General features: G+C 40.2%; 1 protein-coding gene across 2 annotated transcripts; it reads right to left on the reverse strand.

Annotated features, from left to right (window-relative positions):
• Window positions 1-606: 606 nt before the first annotated feature.
• LOC120746022 lies at window positions 607-25,651 on the reverse strand. Of its 2 annotated transcripts, XM_040051240.1 has the most exons (14): window positions 24,842-25,647; window positions 23,908-23,950; window positions 23,177-23,611; window positions 19,596-21,234; window positions 19,232-19,495; window positions 18,318-18,740; window positions 12,182-12,625; window positions 3,831-4,085; window positions 3,493-3,741; window positions 3,099-3,356; window positions 2,714-3,016; window positions 2,344-2,613; window positions 2,139-2,222; window positions 607-1,990 (listed from the first exon to the last, which is right to left on the reverse strand). In XM_040051240.1, exons 3-14 carry the CDS (start codon window positions 23,562-23,564, stop codon window positions 1,924-1,926), a joined length of 4,644 nt encoding a protein of 1,547 aa, XP_039907174.1. In that variant the 5' UTR covers window positions 23,565-23,611; window positions 23,908-23,950; window positions 24,842-25,647; the 3' UTR covers window positions 607-1,923. The 2 variants fall into 2 exon arrangements, with proteins under 2 accessions (XP_039907174.1, XP_039907175.1); XM_040051241.1 differs by lacking the exon at window positions 2,139-2,222 and having other exon boundaries at window positions 24,842-25,651.
• Window positions 25,652-27,179: the final 1,528 nt, after the last annotated feature.

The following is a 27,179-nucleotide window of genomic DNA, read 5'->3' on the forward strand; positions in this document are numbered from 1 at the left end:
ATTTAGGGGCTGAAATCAGCTTACAAAGAGCATTAGTTATGATTCTGCCATGAAATCAGGTTTGTTTCACTTCAGTTCTTTGAATAATTTTCCAGAATGTTAACCTTTGAGCCTGACATGCAATATGCTGTGTTGGTTACATGGCATCAGTGTAATGCAAATAGATGATTGTAAACAAAGGTTCTAAAAAATATAGAACTGAAAAGTTATTTAAAGTATAGCAAGAAGACTAAAGTAACAGTAAAAGTGAAAAATTCTACCTGTACAGGGGGCTTAAAGGTAAATTAGGGTCTTTCCTGTTGGTGCCCTTTGGTATGTGTGGTCAAACAATCCAAAAGCTTAATGCTCTGATGTTACACTGTCAAAGAGAAAATGATGTGGTGTGATCCTGGTTCCTCTGTGCGACTGTGCCAGCTGTACTGACACATCCGAGTCTGCTGGATCTTTTATCTAAATGAGACTGACATACTCGTTAAGTATTTCCTGAATGATACAATCTCCCCATCCCTCTCAAGCTGGCATTTTGTTTCTGTACAAATTTCCCGAATTACAGATACTGTATAATGACTGACTTTCTATAACTACAATCACTGAAACAGAATCACGTCGATTACAGACATCCAAACTTTTATTATTTATTCCCCCAGTCTATATGAAGCTCTACATTAATATGGTAAAAAAAAAAGTTACATTTAAAAACCTGAAATACATTAAAGGATAAATTCTTGCACAGTGTTTTTGTATACTCCTGGAGCTCTCAAAGCACTTTACACAACATGCCTCATCCACACATTCATACAGGCACTTTCTCTGTGCTTAACTTGGGGTTAGCATTTTGCCTGAGGACATCCGACATGCAGGCTGGAGCAGCCAGGGATCAAACCAGCAACCTTTATATTAATAGTTGACCTGCTCTACCCCGAGCTACAGCCACCCCTCATTATAAATGAGACAGAAAGAGGACAGAAAATGATCATTATCACATGTATCTCTTAACGTGAAATACAAACTAAAAATGATTTACATGTTTATGATCATTTCTTCCAGTTATGTTAAAGTACCAAACACGGTTTTATCCTGATTGCTCACTTATTGCATCGTTAATCTGAGACATCATTATAGAGTCTCTCTACTTCGTCCTGTCTGAAGCATGTAGACCAGAATAAATACCATTATCACAAAAGTACAAATAATAAATATGACCGACTCACTGCACTGATAAATGGTGATGGCTTCTGTGTTTTGTCTCAATAATAAAATAACAGAATCACAATTATTACAGAAATATCAGATGTGTAAACATCAAGATGATCATCTGGCAAGTTTCAGCAAGGCCAGTATGCAGGACTCTCAGGTTTAACAGGTAAATATAAAAGTGGGCAGATTAAGGGAATGAGACACAGCTGAAACCAATCAGGACAAGCAAACGTAAATAAAAGGAACACAGACAAATGACTATCAAAATAAAACAGGAAGTAACTGCATGGGGAAATAAAGACTTGAAATCCAAAAGATTAGACCGAGAATGCAAAACTCAAAATTGTGGGTTCAAGACCCAGGACTGTTACATCATCACATGACCAGTTAGACATCTGACCTTCATCAAAGAAAAATCTGCAGTAGCTCAGAAACAAAAGCAACAGTGGGTAATTGAAACAAACACTGTTGGCTGCTCGTTGTCTCCATATAAACTGTCTTCAAGTCATTGTAGAAAAAAGAAAAAAAATTAAGATGGTCTTCAAAACCCATCTGATCTAATGTCAATGTGTCGTACACTACGACATTACACTGAGTCCATGAACACAGTATCAGTGCTCCCACTCCACCCACTATTTTCATGTAATGATGACAAGAACAGAGGAAACCAGTGAATCCCAGATAATGATGATGTTCATGATGATGATGATGATGGTGACGAGTGCTTCACCAGATCTCAAACTGCTTGTGTTCCTTGAAGGCTGCTCTGTGCACGATGTTGTTGCTGTAGAGTCTAGAAAAAGAGACCAAAGCAGAGAGAGCAGACGTCACTCATTCACTCAGAACAACATGAATCCATGTGAGCTCAGACTGTGAATGATTTCTCTGAGAGTCTGAGGAGAAACTCCTTCACTGATGGGGACTGATTCATGTTGGCTCACCGCACACAGTCGATGGAGGGGTTGATGGAGAGCAGCTGCAGTAACACATCAGTCGAAGCATCAGTGATCTGATTGTGACTCAGACTGTAACACAAACACAACAAGAGGCTCTAAGTGATCGCTGCACATCATATTATTGTAGTGTGTGTGAACAGGCTGATGGTTATTGGTGCCTCCCAGAGAAGGATCAGTGTGTGACACTCACTCCAGGACTTGGACTTTGTGCAGATGTGTGATGAGAGGGAGCAGCAGCTGGTCAGTGAGCTGACAGTGACTGAGGTCCAGCTCTGTCAGCCCTTCACACGAGTCCAGCATCTGGACCAAAGACCCACAGACCCTCTGATCCAGCGTGCTGTGACTGAGATCCAGCTCTCCACCCAGGGCTCTACACAGGGACACCGCCCGCCTCACTGTATCCCTCTCACTGTTCACAGGAACCAGAGACAGCAGCTGGAGGAGGACAGTTTTACTGACTCTAAACAGGACAAACAGAGTAAAGAGAAACTGTCAGGATGCATCAACACCAGTGTGAACGAGCTTCTCTCTGGTTTAGACTCTTCTGTGGTCTTTCCCACCTGAGGTGGACCCTGTGGAGGACAGGAAACAGCAGGTCCAGCATGCTGTCCTCCACCTCACAGTCTCGCAGGTCGAGCTGTGTGTCCCGGCTGCTGTGTGTCAGGATGGTGGAGACGGCCCTGCAGTCATCAGCAGTCAGACTCAGAGGCTCAGGCTGATCCTCCTCTGGTAGCTCCACACAGGAGGAGCAGGACAGATCCAAGCTGTGCTGCAGAGTCCTCAGCAGGCCTGACGCTGCCTCCTGCTGGACGTCACAGGCAGCACAGCAGTGGATGAACCTCAGCAGCTGATTCCTGTCAACACTGCAAGGAAAACACATGCAGAAATGAACCAGCTGATGACTCTGTGTTGGACAGCACTGAGAAACAAGCTCTAATATCTGACCTGAGATGAGAAACGTTGTCCAGCATGAAGAGGATGGACTCTGCTCCCTCTGCTGGTATGGAGGTCCACAGGAGGTTCAGTTTGACTCTGTCTCCGTGTTTGAGGATGAAGATCAGAGCAGCACAGTCCACTGAGTCCAGCTCTCTGCAGCTCAGGTTGATCACATGACCAAGTGACCTCAGTAAACTGGGTACAGCGTGACTGTCATGAGCTCTGTAGAGCTCTCTGATGGAGCTCATCACAAAGCTGGGACTGGGCCTGAAAACAAACAGTTTATTTCCAACTTTGTTTAAAGGATCCATAAACTTCTGATTAAAGATGAGACAGCATTTCAAATCCTCCTGATTAAACAGCAGAAACTGTGTTTGGTAAAAGATCAAACTACATTCAGCACCTTTTAAACACAATCCTGTCCAGAAAGGGAAGCAGACGTGTGGTTTCCTCCTGTAAGAAGAGGTTCTTCCTCAGGTTCACAGTGATGGTCTGAGCTGACGCCTGCTGCAGCAGATAGTGAAGAAGCTCCCAGTTCAGACAGCAGGAGGTCAGGTCTCCACCAACCTTACTGAAGAAGGACAACGTCAAGTCCTTGTCCTGGATTTCATGGAGGAGACACAGAAGCTGCTGGAAGCTCTCTTCACTCAGTCTGCAAAAAATAAAGAGAGAGAAAAACAAGTTAATCTGTTTTTAAAAACTACATTTTATGTGGCCTGTGATGTTCAGGAAGACATTTACTTGACTGTTAGAGGACCATCATGGAGAAGCAGTGTAATGAGACCCTGAGCAGGTATGCAGCTCTCAGTCAGGTCTAACCGTTCGACTGTCCAGTATCTCAGCAGGGAAGCCAAACTACTGAGAGCCCTCAACATCACTCTCTGTGATGGTCGGGCTTTCTTAGGCACAAGAGAAAGCTCTCCAATAGCCAGTGGACAGACCACTCTGCCTCTTCTTACCCACTGAAACAGGAGCAAGGACATGTCGATGGAAAGCCTGAAGATCAAAGAGACAAAAGAGCAGAAATGATGAATACCAAGAACTAAAGATTTAAAGTGGACAGCAGATAAATGGTTTTTATAAGAACACGAGAGAGTTATAATTTGACTTCCTGTGAAGCTGTTTCCAGAACATTCGTTTCACTTACCTGAGCTGTGAGATATAAGGCAGACACTGCAGGAAACTCCTCACTTCACTCTCTTCATGTGAGCAGCCTGTCAGCTCCACTTGTTTCTTCTCTGGTTGGAGTTTCAGCACTTCCAGGAGGATGGAGGTCTTTCTCTCTGAGAGGTTTATGGACCAGACTGCAGGAGCTGACTGGAAAACTGACTGTAATGATGGAAGGACACTCAAGCCTGTTTTAGTCTCACAGTCCTTCACATTGGTGTACAGATTTAGCAGGAAATCACACTGATAGTCATCATCCATGTATCTCTCATTAAACGGGAATGTTTGATATGTGCACACTGATGATAACAGCTCCAGTATCTTCTCTCCTGTCTGCTGTTCTCTCTCTGCTGCTGCACAGAACAGATTCACAAAGAACCTGACTGCTTCTTCATCTGACGTCTCAGGATCAACACTGGAGCAACAAGAAGAAATATTTACACATATGCAGGTCATCTGAACAGCAATGAAAAGCCAATAACATATCATATAACAAATACCAGTTTGAACTTATTCTGTTTTTTTATGGAGTATTTTCCTTTCTTTGTGAATTTTATAAAGACTGAATTATTGTCGTTAAATCAGTGCTCTGTAAGTTTATTTTTTACTAAATAAATGAGATTGTAAAGTCATTATACCTAAAAAATAACAACCAAAATCAGCACTCTGAAAAGAACAGTATGTAATTTGGTTGTTGTTCTTTAATCCATAATAACAGCTCAAAGAAACACACAACTGACAAAGTCCAACACAGCAGTGAACACGTTTCCGTATGAAGTGGAGTAAAGTTGACATTTAACTGACATATAATCCTGTGTGGATGAAATCACAGTGGGTAAATATAATATTGGTGACAGTGAAATATATAATTATTTAAAAGAGTAATGTAGCCAGGTGGAAGGTCAGTGTTATGGGACATGCCACTGGCTGGCTCTGTTTCTTTTGGGGTACCCCTGGGAGCGCAAGGGATGATGGGGATCTACGGAGACATTCACAGAAGTGCTAGCTTGTATTGGTGTAACATGGGTGTTCAACGCTGTGTTTTCACTGCATGGTCTGTTTAAGCGCAAAGGGTGGAATAGTTAAGGCACCAGGTGTTGCTGTGTTTGACTTCACTAATCATCTCAGGGGGAGCTGTACTCTGTTTTTCTGCTGGATTAATGCACTGTATGTATTTGAGTTCACATCTGTATTGTAATGTTTCATTTGTAAGAGGGAAAATGTACTGTGGTTAACTGTTTAATTTAGTCTCTGTAATTTAGCAGGAGAAGCCACTAGAGTTATTTTTGCACTGCTAAGTTTGTTTTGTTTCTGGACGGGTTTATATCAGTCACACATTGACATTAGACATCTTTGAGTTCCAGACTCTGAAAAGTTGGGACAACTACCTGCAGTAGCAGTGGGTTACCAGTGCACACAGCTGTTACTTGATGAGAACTGTGTGTAGCAATTTTATTTCCTTGTTTTTACAACCTTTCATCTGGACGCTTACTTTATAATTCAGATTAAAAGAACCCCAAAGATAATCTGTGTTTTGGGCTGGTTGATTTAGCCAGGCTACAGTTAAATATTATTTAGATTTACAGGTCTCAAAATGTTGTTGTTATATCTTTTTACCCAGAATTTATCTGTTCTTATATAAAGCTAATCATGTAAAGTAGAAAAAGAGTGAAGAACTTTATGATTAAATATTAACCAAGGCAGATAAAATAGAAGGACGAGGGTCTAATTACATGTGTGTTATTAGCTATGATGACTTCAGATTAGATTAACAAAAAAATGCTTAAATACATTATTAGACTGTAAATTAAAAATTGCTTTCAAAGTCACCTGGTAACTAAGCATTAGTTTCACTTACCTGAGCTGTGAGATATAAGGCAGACACTGCAGGAAACTCCTCACTTCACTCTCTTCATGAGAGCAGCCTGTCAGCTCCACGTGTTTCTTCTCTGGTTGGAGTTTCAGCACTTCCAGGAGGATGGAGGTCTTTCTCTCTGAGAGATTTATGGACCAGACTGCAGGAGCTGACTGGAAAACTGACTGTAATGATGGAAGGACACTAAAGCCTGTTTTAGTCTCATAAGAGTACAGGTCCATCAGGAAATCACACCATTTCTCTTTAAGGGGCAATCGTTCATATCTGCACACTGATGATAACAGCTCCAGTATCTTCTCTCCTGTCTGCTGTTCTCTCTCTGCTGCTGCACAGAACAGATTCACAAAGGTTGCAACTTCTTCATCTTGCCTCCGAGAAGCAACACTGGAACAATGAGAGGGAAACACTTAGTGATGCTAACTGTCTGCTAACTGCTTCCGTCAAAAGTTCTCTGATGACTCAGCAGTTGTTGGCCTCATCATCAATCGGGCCAACAAAGACAGAGAACTGACCGAGGACTTTGTCGATCGGTGCCAGTGGAATTGCCTAGAGAAGCATCTGGGCCAATAAACTGGACTGGACTAACAATACAAAGGCCATGGACACAGACATAAATAATATTATTAAAATTAAAGTGAAAGACATATATATGGTATCCTAAAACAAATCAGCCAGGAAACCAGGAAAGTCTGGCAAAATATAAAGAAATGAGGGATTGATCCCAGTCTTTCACAAAACCATAGAGTTAACCATTTAAAATACAGTTCATTTACCTGAGCTGTGAGATGTAAGGCAGACATTCAAGGAAACGCCTCACTTCACTCTCTTCATGTGAGCAGCCTGCCAGTTTAACTTGTTTCTTCTCTAGTTGGAGTTTCAGCACTTCCAGGAGGATGGAGGTCTTTCTTATTGAGAGGTTTATGAACCAGACTGCAGGAGCTGACTGGAAAACTGACTGTAATGATGGAAGGACACTCAAGCCTGTTTTAGTCTCACAGTCCTTCACATGGGAGTACAGATCCAGCAGGAAATCACACTGATATTGAAGATCTGTATATGTGTCATTAACAGGGAATGTTTGATAGCTGCACACTGATGATAACAGTTCCAGTATCTTATCTCCTGTCTGCTGTTCTCTCTCTGCTGCTGCACAGAACAGATTCCCAAAAAACCTTCCTCCTTCATCTGCCCATAAAGTAAAAAAACTGGAACAAGAAAAAGGAAAAAAAAAGAGTATTGATAGTATTTCATGAAAAGACATGGTACATTTTGAATGTAGTGACAGTATCCCCACAGTTCAGTGATTGTATATTAGTAGAGTTTTTCCTCATGGATGAGACTGCTGCTTTCTTGCACCATTAGGGTTGAAAACTGGGTCATGATTGTCATTTATGTGTATGCTGCATATGATACAGAGTACCCAGCTCTTTAAATTATACATTTGGTATGCCCTCTAGCTTGTGACTATTATCATACTGGGGACTTTAACTCTTATATTTAATTAAATATAAATACATAAAAATACTGTAGTTTTACATTTGAATCCCTCTTGGTAAAGCATCTTGCGTAAATAAAGTCATGGTATAAATATAATAATGATGATAAGTAAATATTACAATTTAAACTAGTACAACAATGGTTTTATGGAAAAAATTATTACTTAATGTTGCAGAAATAATTATGGAACCATCAACCAAAATATCACAGAACTTTGCTGCTTTTATAACTACTGTATTTAAAATGTTTGAGGCACAGCCTAATTAAAAATATTCTCCATTATATTGGTTTCAGCTTTTTCTTCACCACAGAAATGATTCTGCGATCAACGACCACTATTGTCGTCCGTGAAAGTCCAGGTCTTTTTGCTGAGTTCAACAGTGCTTTCTTTTTTTTCAGGATGTACCAAACCGTAGGTTTCACCACTCCTAATATTGTAACAATTTCTCAGATGTGTTTTTTCTGTAGTCACAGATTAAGGATGGCTTGTTTCACCTGCATGGAGAGCTCATTTGACTGCAGGCAATCTACTGAGAGCCAAATCTTTCACATGCAAGCACCTCAAATCAGCTCCGGGACTTTTATCTTCTTAATTCATAATTACATAACAAAGAAACCTGCCCATGAATTAACCTTGGAATCAATTGTCCAATTACTTTTGGTCCCTATAAACAGAGGGTGGCACATGTTAAAGAGCTGAAACGCCTAAACCCTTCATCCAGTTTGAATGTGGATGTCCTTAAATGAAAACTGAGAGTTTACACATTATGTCCATGTCCATTATATAACTATAATTGGGATATGTTTCAGTAAACATGTAAAAAAAAATGTGTCAGTGTCCAAATATATTTGGACATAACTGTATTTCCCACGTTGTCTTTGGTTAAAGCATGTTTATTTGTTGGCTTTAGTTTGTCTTTTCTTCTTATGGACATTCTACTGTGGGCTTCATATCAACAGTTATTACAGGTGCATTTTCATTTCACTTTTGCCCGTCTTCCAATCTGCATTTGGGTGATTATACTGCAAAACACTATAGTACACTCTGGCTAGTAATGCACCCAGCAACCACTTATGGGCAAGCCACTTGAGCACTTGGAGCCCTGAACATACGGAAGCAACGTTGACAATTTGGGAGGAGGCTTCAGAAAAGTTCTGATTTATTTACCTTTGGCAAGAGTAGATGAGGGACTGCAACTACCTTGGACTCTACTCTCTACCCATTGGTCACAGCTGCCACTTCTGAGAGGAAATGGCGTTGTCACATTCCTCACCTAAGGTCACTGTTGCAGCCAGGCCCAGCCTTGTCCAGGCTGTTGTTTCTATGTCTAAATCTAAGCTTGCTCCATAGAGACTGTTTATCATGGGCCTGAACCCCTGAGTCTGAGTCTCCTAAGCCACCCAAGCCAGCTGACCCCAAAGCTGAGCATATGTTTTCCAAACATGAGCATTTCGACTGCAAGACTGCCTTCTTGCAGAAATGGAAATTACACAATGATTTAAGAATGTTTTCTCAGCATAGAGTGATTCTATATGAATCTAATCTATCTGGGGAAAGGAACTGCCATTAATTAAAATAAATGTTTTATTTTGAACTAGGTGTTATCAAGCCAGAATGTTTGGGTATTTAAAAAAATAGCTTTGTGCCCTGAAACTGTTTCCATTCCATAATTGCCATAGTTTTTGTGGTTCCCTCAGAGCAGCTCTCCTGATGCAGAATTCAACATGTAAAGTAGAATTAATTTACCTGAGCTGTGAGATATAAGGCAGACATTCAAGGAAACTCCTCACTTCACTCTCTTCATGTGAGCAGCCTGTCAGCTTCACTTGTTTCTTCTCTGGTTGGAGTTTCAGCACTTCCAGGAGGATGGAGGTCTTTCTCTCTGAGAGGTTTATGGACCAGACTGCAGGAGCTGACTGGAAAACTGACTGTAATGATGGTAAGATGCTCACGCCTGTTTTGGTCTCATAAGAGCACAGGTCCATAAGAAAATCACACCATTTCTCTTTAAGAGGGAATCTTTCATATGTGCACACTGATGATAACAGCTCCAGTATCTCCTCTGCTGTCTGCTGTTCTCTCTCTGCTGCTGCACAGAACAGATTCCCAAAGAACTTAGCTTCTTCACAAAAATCTGAATTCTCAGGATCAACACTGAAACATCAAAAGACAAACATTTAGTGGAGATTTGATCTGAGCTGCATAAATACAACCACACATTACTGATGGACTCCATCTTGTCCATGTGTGCCCTGTATATAATGAAAGTCCATTTAAAACCATCTTCCATCAGAGCAGCTGAACATTGTTTTTAGACTGTTACTGACTCACAATTCAATTCAATTCAGTTTTATTTATATAGCGCCAAATCACAACAACAGTCGCTTCAGGGCGTTTATATTGTACAGTAGATCGTATAATAACAGATACAGAGAAAAACCCAACAATCATATGACCCCCTATGAGCAAACAGTTTGGCGACAGTGGGAAAGAAAAACTCCCTTTTAACAGGAAGAAACCTCCGGCAGAACCAGGCTCAGGGAGGGGTGAGAGAAGGAACACAGGATAAAGACATGCTGTGGAAGAGAGACAGAGATTAATAACAGATATGATTCAATGCAGAGAGGTCTATTAACACATAGTGAGTGAGAAAGGAAAAACTCAATGCATCATGGGGATCCCCCGGCAGCCTACATCTATTGCAGCACAACTAAGGGAGGATCCAGGGTCACCTGGTCCAGCCCTAACTATATGCTTTAGCAAAAAGGAAAGTTTTAAGCCTAATCTTAAAAGTAGAGATAGTGTCTGTCTCCCAAATCCAAACTGGAAGCTGGTTCCACAGAAGAGGGGCCTGAAAACTGAAGGCTCTGCCTCCCATTCTACTTTTAAATACTCTAGGAACAACAAGTAGGCCTGCAGTGCGAGAGCGAAGTGCTCTAACACAAACACTAACCCTGTGTGTGCAATCACTGCGCACTGAACTGTAGCTGTTTGTGGTTTGTGATGAACATGAGTGGAACAACAACATCTACACTTCATATCTTGTACAACAGTAGCTTCACCTTCCTACTTCGTTTCTGAATTAGGTTGGAAGGGGTGTTTACTATTTTACTTGTGCATTCATTGATGGCTTACAATTTCCTTTTTCAATCACTGGATTGTTAAACTGAAACAGTTAGTTGTAACCCTGGCCTTGACTGCATTGTGCTCTGCCTGTGCCGTTGCAGATTTTGACCGTCTATTTCCCTATGCACAGTTTTTTTGGAATTTCTCCTGTGGTGTCACGAGCCTGACCCTGAGTGTGAGAGAGTGAGAGCACTCTACACTTTGGACACTTTGGATCCCCTGCCCAGAATGCCTTTTCCCCCTGCACATTGTTGAGATTGTTGTAAATATTTTTGGCACTGTAAATAAACACACTGTTGAGCTCCTCCAACTCTACGTCTGAATCCACCCACTTGTTAGCCCTGACACTAAGGCTACGTTCACACTGCAGGTCTTAATGCTCAATTCCGATTTTTTGATCAAATCTGATTTTTTTATCTGCTTGTTCACACTACAAATAAAATGTGACAGCAAACGTGCTCTAGTATGAACCCTCAAAGCGGCCCGCATGCGCAAAAGACGACGTCACACACAACGTGCTCTGTTTAGACTCAGAGCAAACAATATTGTTTGACTGATGGCCCTTAATATAAAGACTTGTTTCGGACTTTATGTTTCCCAATTTTGCTTTAAGTTATAAAGTTATTTTGTTATTTACATATGGCCTAATAATTATCCTTATTGCTGTTTTAGAGAGGAGCGGTGCTTCAAAGGATAGTTGCAGATTTCTGTCAGAATCTGCAGATTTTACAGTACAAATAAAATGTTCACGTTGTCTTCCCAACAGTTTCACTAACATCTACACGGGATGGCCAGGAAGTGTTCGCGATGTCTTCTCCGGCGCTGATAATTGGCGTCTGTCTTGTGTCACTGACGTAAAAGATGTATTTAATGCGACATGACCATTCAAACAGCAGTCGCTTTCTAAAACATCAGATATGTATCGGATTCAGTACCACATACGAAAGTGACCCAGGACGGATTTGACAATATCGGATTTGTGCTGTTCACACTGTCATACCATGATCGGATATGGGTCGCATAGGGTCAAAAAAGTTGGATTTGATGCACTTTCACCTGCAGTGTGAACGTAGCCAAAGAGTTCAGGCTGTGTTAAAAAGGTTGTTAGAATTTTACAAACTGTTTCTACTCTCTATGCTGTATTTCTATGTATGTTTGCACATGTTTCAGCTGAAGAAAAGGTCTAATAAACACAGTTGTTTACAGGGCGCAATGTTTCCCTCTTAAATAAGGGAAGAACTGAAATAAAACTGAAATATGACAACATATAAATGAAGTCACAAATATCGTTTCAATAATGATGAAAAAATATATCACTATTGGATTTTGTAAAAATAATTTTTGGATTTGTTTAGCTTAAAATATCCCAGCAATGCATTTCTGAACAGATACAGTATATAGTAACAGAAATGATGACTTATTTACCTGAGCTGTGAGATATAAGGCAGACACTGCAGGAAACTCCTCACTTCACTCTTTTCATGTGAGCAGCCTCTCAGCTTCACTTGTTTCTTCTCTGGTTGGAGTTTCAGCACTTCCAGGAGGATGGAGGTCTTTCTCTCTGAGAGGTTTATGGACCAGACTGCAGGAGCTGACTGGAAAACTGACTGTAATGATGGAAGGACACTCAAGCCTGTTTTAGTCTCACAGTCCTTCACATGGGAGTACAGATCCAGCAGGAAGTCAGATTGATATTCATTTTCTTCAACACCCATGTCTCTGTTATTTAGAGGGAATGTTTCAAAGCTGCACACTGATGATAACATCTCCAGTATCTTCTCTCCTGTCTGCTGCTCTCTCTCTGCTGCTGCACAGAACAGATTCACAAAGAACCTGATTTCTTTATAAAATTCTACTGGAGGATGAACACTGGAACAATAAAAAGGAAACACTTAGTGATGATTTGATGTTAGCTACATAAATACAACCTACTTATGGACTCCATCTTGTTCATATTTCTAACTGTATTCCTTACTCATAACTGTAGGGAGAAATTCTTTGTGGTAAGTATTTCACTTTGGAGTAGTGCTTGTAAATACAGCCACTTCTCCGAATCTTCTCTAACTTTATTATAAGGTGCGCCTGTAGCCCACTGTCCAGTCTCTCACAGCATTTTGCTCTCATCTTGGTTGCAGATGGCAGTGACCGGCACAGGTATGTGGAAAATGGAGATAATATCTGTAGATTAGCTTTCAGAGCACATTTGTTGATTCCTTTACTAGTGTTTGTGGACCAGGTTTATTTTCCCTGGTGGTTGCTTCATTGTTTAATTTTTAATAATGGTAGTTATATTACCAATCAAAAGCACACAGGCTTATTATTGACAAGGCAATGGTGTTGCAAATTAATTACAAGACTTGTGCTGTAGAAGTTAAACCGCAGGGTAAGAACATTAACATTATGTTAATTGTTGCTTGATTATTATTATTCACTACCACGATGTAATTAAAATAGCAGTTCAAGCAACCAAAAAATTCATACAATGATGGGCCACTTGGTTAAGCAATCTGCAGGGACGAGCGACCAATGGTGCTACCCGTTGTTCACTAAATGAGCCTCCCTACAATCATCAAAACAGTGTCTTGTACCTGTGCCCAGTGCTTTCATACACACACTTGAATGTCGAGGGAGGACTCACCAAGGGTTGTTAGTTTCAATCGTTATGCCAATGTACTGTATTCAGCTGCAGTCAGCTAAGACTGAAGAAGTCACTTGGATGAGTGATGGAATATTTCGCCCACAAAAAATGCTACATCTAGACAGACAGAATCAGCTTTTGGGATTAATGATGTAAAGTAGAATTAATTTACCTGAGCTGTGAGATATAAGGCAGACATTCAAGGAAACTCCTCACTTCACTCTCTTCATGTGAGCAGCCTCTCAGCTCCACTTGTTTCTTCTCTGGTTGGAGTTTCAGCACTTCCAGGAGGATGGAGGTCTTTCTCTCTGAGAGGTTTATGGACCAGACTGCAGGAGCTGACTGGAAAACTGACTGTAATGATGGAAGGACACTCAAGCCTGGTTTAGACTCATAGGCCTTCATATGGGAGCACAGATCCAACAAGAAGTCACACTGATATTCATCAGAAATGTCTCTGTCATTAAAAGGGAATGTTTGATATGCGCACACTGATGATAACAGCTCCAGTATCTTTTCTCCTGTCTGCTGTTCTCGCTCTGCTGCTGCACAGAACAGATTAATCAAGGTTCTTTTGGTTCCTTCATAAAGATCTGACCACCAAGGAACAACACTGGAACAATAAGAAGGAACGATTTAGTGATGATTTCATCTGAGCTGCATAAATACAACCACACATTACTGATGGACTCCATCTTGTCCATGTGTGTCCTGTAAATAATGAAAGTCCATTTTAAAGCCATCTTCCATCAGAGCAGCTGAACATTGTTTTTAGACTGTTACTGACTCACAACACAAACACTAACAGAAAAAGTGAAGAAATTTGCGTTTAGTCAATTATTTCTTTGCGGTAACAATGCTTTTTGGCATTAAGTCCTGTTGAAAACATGCTTTGTTTCCCCTCAAATGGGGCCACATTTGTAAGGAAACTGCATTTGTGGGGTGAGCAAAACTTGCCAAATCTTTTCTGCCAATACCAAACTGCCTATTCTGCTATTCACTTTTGAAAGGTGTCATTTATTGAATTGGAGGATTGAAGTCTGAAGAAACAAGACATATTTGCAATATAACAATTGATTCATTTAATAAACAGGTGCCTCAGTAGCACCTGGCAGAACCATACACAACCACAAAAGCCTGGTACCTCCTACTGGTTGGGCTGGTCACCAGCTTGGTCACACACTGCCTTGGGATGGCATCCCATTCTTGCAAGTCAGCCAATGTAGCTGTGTTGTTGACTCTGCCATGAACAGCATGCCCAACTGATCCCTCAAGTGTTCAACCCACAAAACATTTCCTTACTTGTAATACACAGGCTTTCCAACAGTATGAGATGTATTGCTAAGAAGCAAAGAAAGAAATAATCAACCAAAGATAAAATTTCTTACTTTTTGTGCTGCATTTATATGAATACTTAAAGCGTACAATAATACCAAACTTTTTGGCTTAAAATACATCTATAAATCATTTTCAAAGCATCTGATGTAGCATTAATGATGCAAAGTACAATTTGCTTACCCGAGTTTTGAGATATAAGGCAGACATTCAAGGAAATTCCTCACTTCACTCTCTTCATGTGAGCAGCCTATCAGCTTCACCTGTTTCTTGTCTGCTTGGAGTTTCAGCACTTCCAGGAGGATGGAGGTCTTTCTCTGTGAGAGGTTTATGGACCAGACTGCAGGAGCTGACTGGAAAATTGACTGTAATGAATGAAGAATACTCGATCCTGTTTTGGTCTCATAAGGGTACAGATCCACAAGAAAATCACACAATTTCTGTTTGACAGGAAATCCTTTGTATCTGCACACTGATGATAACAGCTCCAGTATCTTCTCTCCTGTCTGCTGCTCTCTCTCTGCTGCTGCACAGAACACACTCCCAAAGAACCTGATTTCTTCATCTAACTTCCACGGAATAACACTGGAACAAAAAGGAAGAAACATTTTGAGCCTGCAATCAATGAGTAACTTCAAGCGGCTATATAAAGTTTATGGAGATGCATTTTAAAGTCTTTGGCAATTTTAGCATATGTGAGAGCACTACAAAACTTTGAAAACTCACTCTGATATATTTATTGTCTAGGTGTAATGATTCTACTCTAATTCCCTCCTAAATATCTGACCTCATGCACCCACCCTGTGGATGTCAATTTTTCTGTCTCTACCCAGAGTTCATGACCATAGATGAGGGTTGGGCTGTAAATTGACCAGTAAATTGACAGCTTTGCTTTTACACTCAATATGTCTGATGTGTCACCTGAGGTGTCAATTTCCCTCTCGCCTCACTCATGATCAAGACCCCAAGATACTTGAAATCCATTTGGGGCAACAAAACGTCTCTAACCAACAGTGGAAGCTCCACTCCTTTCCAACCAAGAACCATGGCCTCAAATTTCGGGATGCTTCTCATTCTCACCACTTTATACTTGGCTTAAAACCCCTCCACTGCAAACCATCTAATGAAGCCAACAGAACCACAACATCTGCAAAACGCAGAAATAAGATCAACTTCTAGGTAAGTGACCTCCACCTAGCCTCCTTGTAGGTGGCTAGGTGGACGACCCAGTAGTCCAACACCCAGTAGAAATGATTCTGACGTTTTGCTGGCAATCAAGCGCTTACTGTGGTTGTGCAGGTACTGAAAAGCTCATAACAACAGGCCTGATAACCTGTACTGCTAAAGCACCCAATAAAGGAATCCCAGAGGAACAGTTTAATGCCTTCACTAAGTCCACCAAATACATGTGGACTGCTTGAACCAACTCACGTCCCTTCAAGAGGATGAAGAGTTGGTCCATTGTTCCAAAATCAGGATGAAAACTCTACTGTTCTTCCTAAAACCAAGGTGAAGAGGCACTGGCTCAGATCTCTGCATGATGTCCACCGAAAGTCTTGTTCCATGGTGTCATTGAACTCATTCCACAAGTTTTTCCTTCAGTTACTGTTGAAGTCATAATCCAGTAGTAGCTGTCAGTTGCCTCTGCAGTCCCACAGGCTGACCAAGCTTGTTAAGACTCTTTCTTCAGCTTGATGGCTCCCTTCAGGAGTCCACCATCTGGTTTGAGGCCTTCCAATAGCCTCCAGTTCTCTAATTTTCTTTAACAAAATTTTTTGACTTGTTTTGGAGCAGCCATTTTAATGGTGTAAGCAGGATTATGATCTAAGATATTTAAAAGTATCAGCACAAAAAGAGATCTTCCATAACATTAATTTCTCATTTTGCCAGCTCCTTCCAATACTGTTGAAACCTGGCCGCATAACCGTACAATCGTTTCTTTAAGTTAACTTATGTGTTTTACTGGCTTGTGACCCCATGATAACGTAAAAAAGTATCTCAAACGCTGCTCCCAAATTCTTTTTTTTCTTTTATGTCACCTACTTAGTCTACTTTGCACGTCATAAGTAGGATGAACATGCCGCTGCACGTCACTGCCATATGAGCGATCAAGACTCATGCTTGCCCTTTTATTTATGAATATTTCAAAAGTCGATTAATATCAAAGTCCCACAACACTATCACCCATGCATTGCTTGCGATGGTTCCACAAAAACTCTTCTGTTTGGTATTTTTATTTATCAGCTCAACTTGGTAAACTGCATTTGTCCAGTTATTAGTTCATAATATGTACAAGCCAATGCAAGTATTGACAAGTATTCTATGGTTCTTATGAAAATCAAATAGTGGTTGCAAAAAATATAACTTGGAGAGCTTTTATGTAGAGTTAATCATGTTAGTGCAGTACATTTACCTGAGCTGTGAGATATAAGGCAGACACTGGAGTAAACTCCTCACTTCACTCTCTTCATGTGAGCAGCCTGTCAGCTTCACTTGTTTCTTCTCTGGTTGGAGTTTCAGCACTTCCAGGAGGATGGAGGTCTTTCTCTCTGAGAGGTTTATGGACCAGACGGCAGGAGTTGACTGGAAAACTGACTGTAATGATGGAAGGACACTCAAGCCTTTTTTAGTCTTATAAGAGTAAAGGTCCATGAGAAAATCACACCATTTCCATTTCAGAGGGAATGTTTTATATATGCACACTGATGATAACAGCTCCAGTATCTTCTCTCCTGTCTGCTGTTCTCTCTCTGCTGCTGCACAGAACAGATTCCCAAAGAACCTGGTTTCTTTATCTGAACAGCTAGTGTCAACACTGGAACAATGAGAAGGAAACATTTAGTGAGTATTTGATCTCAGCTTCATAAATCCAACCACACACTACTGATAGACTCCATCTTGTAATGAACAGACATCCCAACAGTGTCTCCACTTCCCAAGAGTTCTCAGGAGGAACAAACTGGAAGAGAAGCTATTGCTGACGTTCAACCCCTCCACCAGATAGAGTATGCTGACATACTCAGTCTCTGTGTGACATGCCACATAATAGGACATTGACCCTTTAGTCTTTTTTCACTTGTCTCCATTATTTTACCAATAAGTACTTTGGTCATAATCACTTTGATCCTTTGTTCGTATGAGGGCTGTTTGCTTGTTGCCAGCTCTGAGCCCTGGATAGCTTTCCCTTTAGTCACTTTTCTTTTGTTAGTTTCCTTAAAATGGCCATTCAGGCAGTTCAAAAAACGTTGAGCTGGGTAAGTGATTTAAACTGAGTTTCAGTCCATCAGCTAGCTTAAAATTGACCCTCTAAAAAAAGTGGATGATGTAAAACACAACGTCAGGAGCTCATTTTTCTCATGATCCATCACATTTCACAGGTTGTTGTACTGTATGATGTTGTAAGTTTGTTTGTAAGTTGTATTGCAAAAGCTCAAGACAAACTGTTATATTCAGGATAAATGAATTACTTTTCACTAAAAATCTGTAGGAGAGGTTGTGGTTCTTATGAAAATCAAAAAGTGGTTGCAAAAAAGTATAATTTGGAGAGATTTTATGTAGAGTTAATCATGTAAAATACAATTCATTTACCTGAGCTGTGAGATATAAGGCAGACACTGCAGGAAACTCCTCACTTCACTCTCTTCATGTGAGCAGCCTGTCAGCTTCACTTGTTTCTTCTCTGGTTGGAGTTTCAGCACTTCCAGGAGGCTGGAGGTCTTTCTCTCTGAGAGGTTTATGAACCAGACTGCAGGAGTGGACTGAAAACACGGCCTCAGTGTTTCAAAGTTAACTGAAAATCCTCTGCTTTTAATATGTTGATATAAATCAAGAAGGATGTTTTCTAACTCAGTTTTAACAAGAAACAATGAAAGAAGCTTCTTCGCAACGTTGTAAAACTTTGCTCCGTTATTAAGTGCTGCTTTCAGGCATAAATCCATGAACAGATTCTCCTGCTCCTTCTCCAGTGTCCCATGGTATTTCTCATGGCTCCAAAAAACTGGACATCTGAAGCTGAATAGCAGAATTTCAGAACTGATTAGACACATTTCTGTTGTACATTCTGTAAAACCTTTAGTCTTCAGCACAAATCTTGATACATTACGTGCTAGTGCTACACATATAGACTTGTTGTGCACAATGTCTGTGATTCCAAAGGAGAATAATAAAAAAAACAGACATCAGAATTTTAAATTCAACAAGATAAACACCAGCCTGGGACCTGTCGGATTCTGAATCATGGAATTATTAATTTAATTAGACTCCTTACGGGAATGGAAAATGGATGGAAGGATGAATGAGTGGTTGGATAGATGGACGGGCTCCTTAGACTGAGCACTAGAAGGACTCAACTTTAAATGAGTTGTTCACCTGTTCTGCTAAAATGTTAAATTCTGATATATTGTTGTTAAAAAAGTCACAAACAGAGGTATTTTAACTTTACTATCAAAAGACTGGATAAAACCAAGCAGACTATTTAATATGCAAGAGCCAAAGCTACATACCTGAGTGAGCTGATGAATGGCAAAGCCTCTAACAGAGACTCACACAGACTCTGGCAGGCAGGAGTTTCTCTGTCCCAGTAGAGGCAGACATTAACCTTTGTAGACATCCACTGCATGACTTCCACAGCTCTTTCAAACAGCTGCTTTTCACCTTGAGTTGGAAGGTGTAAATGATTTCCATCAAGACTAAGTAAGGTTATGAAGTCCATCTGCTCTTCGCTGAGAAGGAAAGCTTTCCAAAGCTGTTGAGGCAGAAGGTTATACCTATAATTGAAAGAAGAGATCGTTATGAAACTAACCAGCATTAAAATTCTCACTGTGTGTTGAAACCAAAAAAAGAAAGAAAAAAAACCCAAATTCATACCACTCAACATTTTCAAGGCATCTGAACAGCTGTCTCATTCCTTGTTCTGATATCATCACGTCCTCGAGGTTCAGCCTTATTTTCCTTTCCTTTGACTGAGTGACCACAAAGGCCACAGCACAGCAAGGGTAAGGATCCAGACTGTCTCCACTGAGGTCAAGATGGTAGTCCAGTTTGTCTAGAAGGTAGACGCATGCTTCGGGACTCTGGGACTCATACAAGCACTGGCATAAGAACAGTATGTCGACATGGAGCCCACTGCCCTCAGTATCAACCTCTTCTTGCTCACACAGATGAGGAAGAAATGTGTTTATCAGCTCCTTGAAGAACCAGTTAGATGTATTCTTCAGGTCCTGATCTGGAATCAGATGCTTCATCAAACTTGGGCTCTTCTCATTCAACAGTCGACACATGAAGGGGATCAGATGTTTCATGTGTTTCTTCTCCTCTGTGAGGCACTGCTGAAAAACATCTCTGATTTTATCAGGATTCTTCAGGAGCCACAGTGCTGCAAAAAACTCCTGCACTGTGTAATGGAGAAATGCATGTGTGGTTATTGTTTCTGTCGGGGCCACCTTAATGAGAAGTGGTTTCAGGAAGGACAGGACACAGATGTCTTTACAGGTCAGGTTTGTCAGATTCACAGTTTTTTGTTGAGTTGCAAGAAAAGCAGCTTCAGCCAGAGACAGTATTTCTTCTGTCTTGGTGCTGATGAAGGAATTTAGATATTTTTTCTTTGTTTTGCTGTTTATCTGAAGGCAGAATCGAACAATATTGATGTATATCTCAGTTATTGTACATGGCTGTGGTACATGTTTTGATGAAAAGCAAGCAGCCACCATCAGTGCATACATGGGGACATGACAAAGAGTTATCAGTTCCAAGTTACTCAAAACTTTCTTCTGATCTTCACCGAGTGTTGCAGATAAGTATGTTTTTATAGTCTGCTCACTAAAGCCTTTCACCTCCACTCTGTAAAAGTCCCCAGAAAACAAGTCTTCATCCTCATCATCTGGTCTGCATGTTATGATGATCTTTGCGAGCGGCAGTAGGTCTTTGTTCAGAAGTTTCTCCACCACTGATGAAGAGATATCTGTGAGTCCATCAAAAATGATTGTAACGTTATCAGAGTGTCTCTTTATATCCTGTAAGACCTCATCTTTGCCTTCATCTGGTTCACTGAACACAGTGAAAAGCAGATCCTCCAAGTTTTTAACATTCATGATGTGTGCTTTTTCCCTCATGTCAAAGTAAAACATGTAATCAAGCTCACCACTTTCTCTTTCTGCCCAGAGTCTCAGCATTTCATGAGTCAGTGCTGTCTTTCCAATACCAGGTTTTCCAACCAAGAGTATGTTTTTATCTGTTTTCAGCAGCTCACTGGGAGAAATGTCTGGTTTCTCTTCAGGGATGTATGTCCTTAGCTTTTTAGGGCGACTCAGCTTGCTTTTCTTTTTCTTCAGTTTCTTTATTTTAGTTGGAGAAGCATTGCTCTGTGTGTCTAATATAAGAGAAATGTACAACAGATCTGGCTTCTTGTTTTCTTCAAACAGGTTTTTACTTGATGCCCAAAAGTCATTTAATAATTTCTTTACTTTTAATTTGAACTTTTCCTGATATCTGTGGCATGGCCTCGGTCCTACAAAACAGAAATAAACAAATTTACAACCTTAATTTTAAAAAGCTGGAACACTAAGTAAAATGTAAATTAAAAAAAACAAAATTCAATGATTGGCACAGCTCAAAAACATTTTATTTACAGTAGAACATATACCTAACGAAATAGCTGGTGTTCAACAGTTTATTAAAGTAAACAGTCAATCACATGACACCAGTGTATTTAGGCATGTGGACATGGTCAAGACAACCTACTGAAGTTCAAACTGACTATCAGAGTGGAGAAGAAAGGTTATTTAATTGACATTGAAATTGGCATTGCTGTTTGGGCCAGATGGTCTGGTCTGGGTATTTGAGAAACTACTGATCTACAGGGATTTTCACAGCCTACCTGAGTCCATTGCTTTATGAAGACAGTGATGGCTGCATCCAGTGAGAACACACAGCATGTCAAATAAAGTAACTGGTTTGACCATGGCAAGTAGTTCACGGTACTCAAATGGTCTCCACAGTCAGAACCCAATCCAACGAAGTACCTTTGGGCTGTCCAGAGCTGGGAGATTTACATCATGGATGTACAGCTGACAAATCTGCAGCAACTATGTGATGCCATCATGTCAAAATGGACCAAAATATCTATGGAATGTTTCTAGCACCTTGTTGAATCTGTGCCACAACGAATTAAGGCAGTTTTGATAGCAAAAAGAGAGACTGAAAATGATATATTTGTCATATTTAGTTCATCTTCATTTTGACAGCAATGACAGTCTCAACAGGTGCATTTTCCCCCATTGTGTAGCATCCCCTCTTCTTTTAACAACACTGAACATGGATTTTTGGGAACTAAGGAGACCAGTTGCTGAACTTTTGTAGGGGGAATGTTGTCCCATTTGTGTCTGATGTAGGATTCTATGTACTCAGTCCTGGGTCTTCTTTGTCATATCTTCGGTTTCATGTACCAACTGTTTTAAGCTGGCGAAAGGTTTGGACTGCAGACCAGCCAGCTCAGCACCAAAACTCTTCTACCACAAAGCCATCCATGTAACTGAAACAGTCTTCAGTTTAGCACCTTATTGCCAAAATATGCAAGACCTTTCAGCACTGATGTTGCCTTCCCAGATGTGCAAGGTGCCAATTCGATAGGCACTGAAGCATCTCCATACTATCAAAGATACAGGCTCCTTAAGTGAGAACCGATAACAAGGACATGATGTCCATGATGACCAAAAAGAATTTCACCTTTCAATTCTTGTAACCTCAGAACAGTTTTGCACCCTGCCTCAGTCCATTTTAAATTAGCTTTTGTCCCAGAGAAGACAGCAGCATTTCTCTTTGTGTTCAAATATGGTTTCTTTGCATGATAGAGCATTAATTGCCATTTGTGGATGGCCTGGTGAACTGTGTTCACAGGCAGTGATATATAGAAGTATTTCTGAGTGCATGCAGGTATTTCCATGACAGAATGATGCCCGTTTTTAAACCTGTGCTGCCTGAGGATCAAAATAGCACAGTTATACGATAATGTTTTTCAGCCATGACCCTTGCATGTATAGATTCTCTGAATCATTGCATTATACACTGCAGATGATGAGATATCCAATGTCTTTATAGTTTTAGGCTAAGGAACATTATCCTAAAACTGTTCCTGATTTAGTGGTAAAATCTTTCTCCAGCTGTTTGTTTTAGCATCATTTACTTTTCCAGGATATATTTATTTATTTTCAATATTTGGTATCTTTTCTGTTTTCTGTGTTTAGTTGTGAATAAAAACTGTTTTTATACACTTTGCAAATCTTATTAATCTTAAAATTAATTACACTTTACCTAGCATCTCAACTTTTTTGGAATTGGGGTTATACTATAAATTAAATGCAGTTGTGCACATTTTTATAGAATTAGTGCATCGAAGAAACTAAATAATGAAAAATGTAACAAGTGACAACCAGACTTTTGTCCTAAAATACCTTGTAAGTAGTTCGTGTCCATTTGTGGTTCTTCCTTGAAAGAAAAGCAGCTGATCCAGTGGTGCAGGTCAAACTTGGTCTCTCTGGAAGTTTCATTCGTTTTCTCAGAAAGAAAAGGAAGCCTCCCTAAAGTCCGCTTCCTCGTCATGTCTATAATCTTGAGTAACTCATAGCAGGCTTCTTCGCCTTTTTTAATGACTGAGTCCAGTATCATTCTTCTTTTGTTTTCATCAGTTTTCTCTGCCTGTATTAAGCTGACCTCTTCCTCACCAAGAACCCCTTTCTGATTCAAATTCTGCACAATCACAGACAGATTCTTCAATTCTCTCACAAGATGGACTCTGGCAGTCTTTACATAATCTTTGGCAGACTGTGATGTACAAGCCATGTTTTCTGAGTTCGGTGTGTCCTTCACTCTTAACCAACTTCACTGATCTGCAAAACAAGATACTAGTTTGAAAATGTTAATTTAATTATTATACTTATGATGTATTATGTTTTATGTAAAATTCAAACTGAATTTATTTCACAGTAAGCCTCTCTGCAGGGTGAGAAACCTAGAGTTAAAGAAGTGTGAAAAATAGTTCAGGAAGAAAACTAAGCAGGCAAAGATAAACCTCAACACTGTAATTTTCATGATGCTTGGCAAAGTCTAAACCTCATGGTCAGAAAACAGTGTCAGCTGATTATGTGCTGAAGACCTGTGCTACTGAGTTGGAATAGGCCCTTACTTGATTTTTTTTCCAGTGCCTTCTGCACTCTGCACCTTTCTGTCTAAAAAAAAGAAAGAAAGTTAAACGTACAGCTGATTACAGATGTGTTGCTTTAACATCAATGCTGGGCAAGTGCATGGAGAGAGTCGAGTTTAACCTCTCTAAGGCAAAGCATGGTTTGGAAGATTGCAACTTAATTGTAGTAGACACTGTGGCAGCAGCAGAGAACCACACTGGGCGCCACTCCCATCACATTAGAACAACAGGCTACAATTTACCTAGGATAACCAAAACTGGAGAACAGGTTATTGGAAACCCACTGTGGGAATCTTGTGCCAAAGTACTGGAAAGGAGAGTTCATCCTTTAGATGAACCTTGGATGGAGGAGGAACAATGCAAATCAACCACAAGCATCAATTTCCTTCCACTTATCCAGGTCACAGTTCAGTCCATGGGGTGACAGGTGAGGTACACCATGGACAGGTTGCTTGTTTGACACCCAGAGAAAGACAACCATTTGCACTCAACTTCACACCTATGGAATCACCAATATAAATCCACTACAAAAATACAAACTCCACACATGAATTTTCAAGTCACAGATTTGAACCCAGGACCATCTTGCTGTGGGGTAACAGCGCTGCCCCACAGTGCAAACACCCGCAGCAACATGTTGCCCCAACGCCAGCTAATCTAAATAAAATGGGTTTTTTTTAAAACTGCACAATTTGTCAAATGCTCCAAATCCCAAAAAGCCCAACAAAATCCAGCACACATTCAGTCCAAATTTGAAAACTCTGTGTTTTTGCTCTCTCATTAACCTCATTTACAAAAACAAACTGTTCTAATAAAGAGCCTTTTCCTGCCATTCAAAAAACAAAAAAGTCTCCCCCACAACAACAGAAACAAAAGTTTTTCCTTATTTTAATTCTTTCCTCTCGCTTCTACTCACAAATCCGTCTAGCACCGTAATCCGGTAATCCGGCCCGTGTTTTCCGGCTGTTTCTGTCAGCTGTGGGTGTTCCGTAAACAAGACAAGAACGGTAAGACGAGTTGTGAGTCCAGATGTTGCAGGATGAAGATGTTTTGAAGTTCAGCAGCACCTGCCGCCAACTTTTTCGACCAAACTATTTTGGACAACCTCTTTACAAACTCCTGCCTGCCTTCCGTTTGCTGTCCACCGTGCTCCACAGTCTGCCGCGGGTTTATGAGCGTGAATGTTTTTGGCGCGAACCGGAAAAAAACGAATGCCTTGTAGGCGTGTTTATATGGGCGTTTCTTGACAAGGTAAACAAAAATAGAAGTGGGTTATTTGGCCTTTGCCATATATAACCCTAATTTAAAAAAGGGCGTGGAGGTAGATAATATCTGAACATGTGAACATGATTCATTAATTCATGTTCTCTGTAATAAGTTACAGTTCAGCCGAGAACAAAATTTTTGGTTTCTTTACCATCAGGTCACCTACAAAAACACAAACCGCCTCTTATTGCGAGTCTGTGTAACGGCATCAGGAAAACTTTCCTCCACAGCTGTTAGCCTCAGTGTTTTTGCAGTGGGAAAGCCCAAAAGTGTGAGCCTGTCATTCCTTTGCCTGCATATCTCATATGGAAACAGCAATAAAGTTTCTACATTTTAAAAACCGCCCAGCTCTTCTTGATGAATCTTACCTGTATGGCACTGTGTTCAGATATCACACAGACGGTTTTATTTTCTGCGTGTGTCCACGCGTTGGCGACTTTAGGAAAAATGCCGCCAGTCATGTCGTTACTCCCAGTTTTCATAAGAACGCATCCTGTAAAAAGCGGAACTCTTAATGCCTGGAGGGTCCACTGGATGCCGCCATTGGACCAGAAGACGTCAAAACTAGTCCTCTTAAGTCCAGACACTTTTCTTTCCAAGCTCCTTAAACTACGATGACCTGGATGACTGAGAACCTTCACAGACATAGTCCTCTTATGTTTACCGAGCAGTGTACACAATGCACCAATATACTATACTACTTCAAATAATAGTTTCTATGTACGTTTTTATATAGATTTTTTCTTCTTTTGATTATTGAAAAAAAACTACAAAAGAAACAAACAACATGATACACTTTAAGTGCTTTAAAAATGAACTTATCATTTCAGAAGTATTTAAGATGAATCAAGTCTAAAATTAGACTTTTAAAAATATTTTATGTTAAGTCCAGTAAAACAGATTTTAGATGAAAACTTAATATTTCTTATTAAAACATCATGTTAGTGTTGCCATGGTCCCTGTGTCTTTGAGCTTTAGGGATGTTTTGAGTTTTCTTTGATCATCTTTGTTTTATAGTTTTGTATTCTGTTTTGATTATATGTTAATATCTCTGTTATTTCTTAGTGTCTTCATGTCTTATTATTTCCTTATACCTTTGGTGTTGTGGTTTCATGTCTTTAGTTCTCAGTTTCTAAATCTTTAGGTTAACCCCCTCTTGTGTTCCCATTCTGTCCCCTCAGTCTTGTGTGTTTTGTTTTCTTTCTCTGTGTCAGACTCGTTCATTTAAGTCTTAGTCCTGGTCTCAGTGTTATTTATTTCCTGTCTTATGTTGTTGTTATTCTGTTTTTGTATGTATTCGCTCAGTTGCCACTCATCTTTTGTCATGTTTTTTCTTGTGGCTGTGTCCTGCTACATTGTCTGTTTCCCAAGAAGAATAAAAGTTTTGGATATTTTGTTTCTGTTCTGCTTTAGTTTGTATTATGTTAAACCTCAGCAATAAAGTTGCTTTTAAGCTTATGGGCCCTTTATTTTGAATCCAACTCCTGTCTGCTGCAAAGCTGCCTTGACAGGTGTAGAAGCCATCATATGTGTTGCTATTGTTATATTGATTAGAGTGAAAATCTTCTGTGTCAGGTCAAACGTGTATGTAGATCGATTGCTATCGCAACCCTTTTGGAAATAAGGTAGCACCTAAAAGTACAGAAAGATTCCTAATCACGTATTTAAGCTAGTGAATCACTGCTCAGTCAGTGTGTGGACCAGTCTTTGGTGGTGAGATTTAGTGGCGTATTCTGCATATGTTAAAACTTGGTGTTTTCTTTGAGCTGCTGGTGAGTAGCAGGTATCTGCTGGCAGCAGAAGTGTACCTTTAATTTGGTAAACAATTTCTTTTGTCTTTCCTTAGGGTATTTTAGTTTGTGGATGACTTTTGTTTAGTTGAAATAGCAGTGTTGCCATTTCTTTGAGTTGAGTCCTTTTTACTAAAAACCTTGAGTTTCACACTTGCTTTGTTTGCCTTTTTCTTTTCTAGTCTCCCCTCATCCCTG

This window comes from Simochromis diagramma, unplaced genomic scaffold, assembly GCF_900408965.1.
Source record: "Simochromis diagramma unplaced genomic scaffold, fSimDia1.1 OVJJ01000107.1, whole genome shotgun sequence".
NCBI lineage: Eukaryota > Metazoa > Chordata > Actinopteri > Cichliformes > Cichlidae > Simochromis > Simochromis diagramma.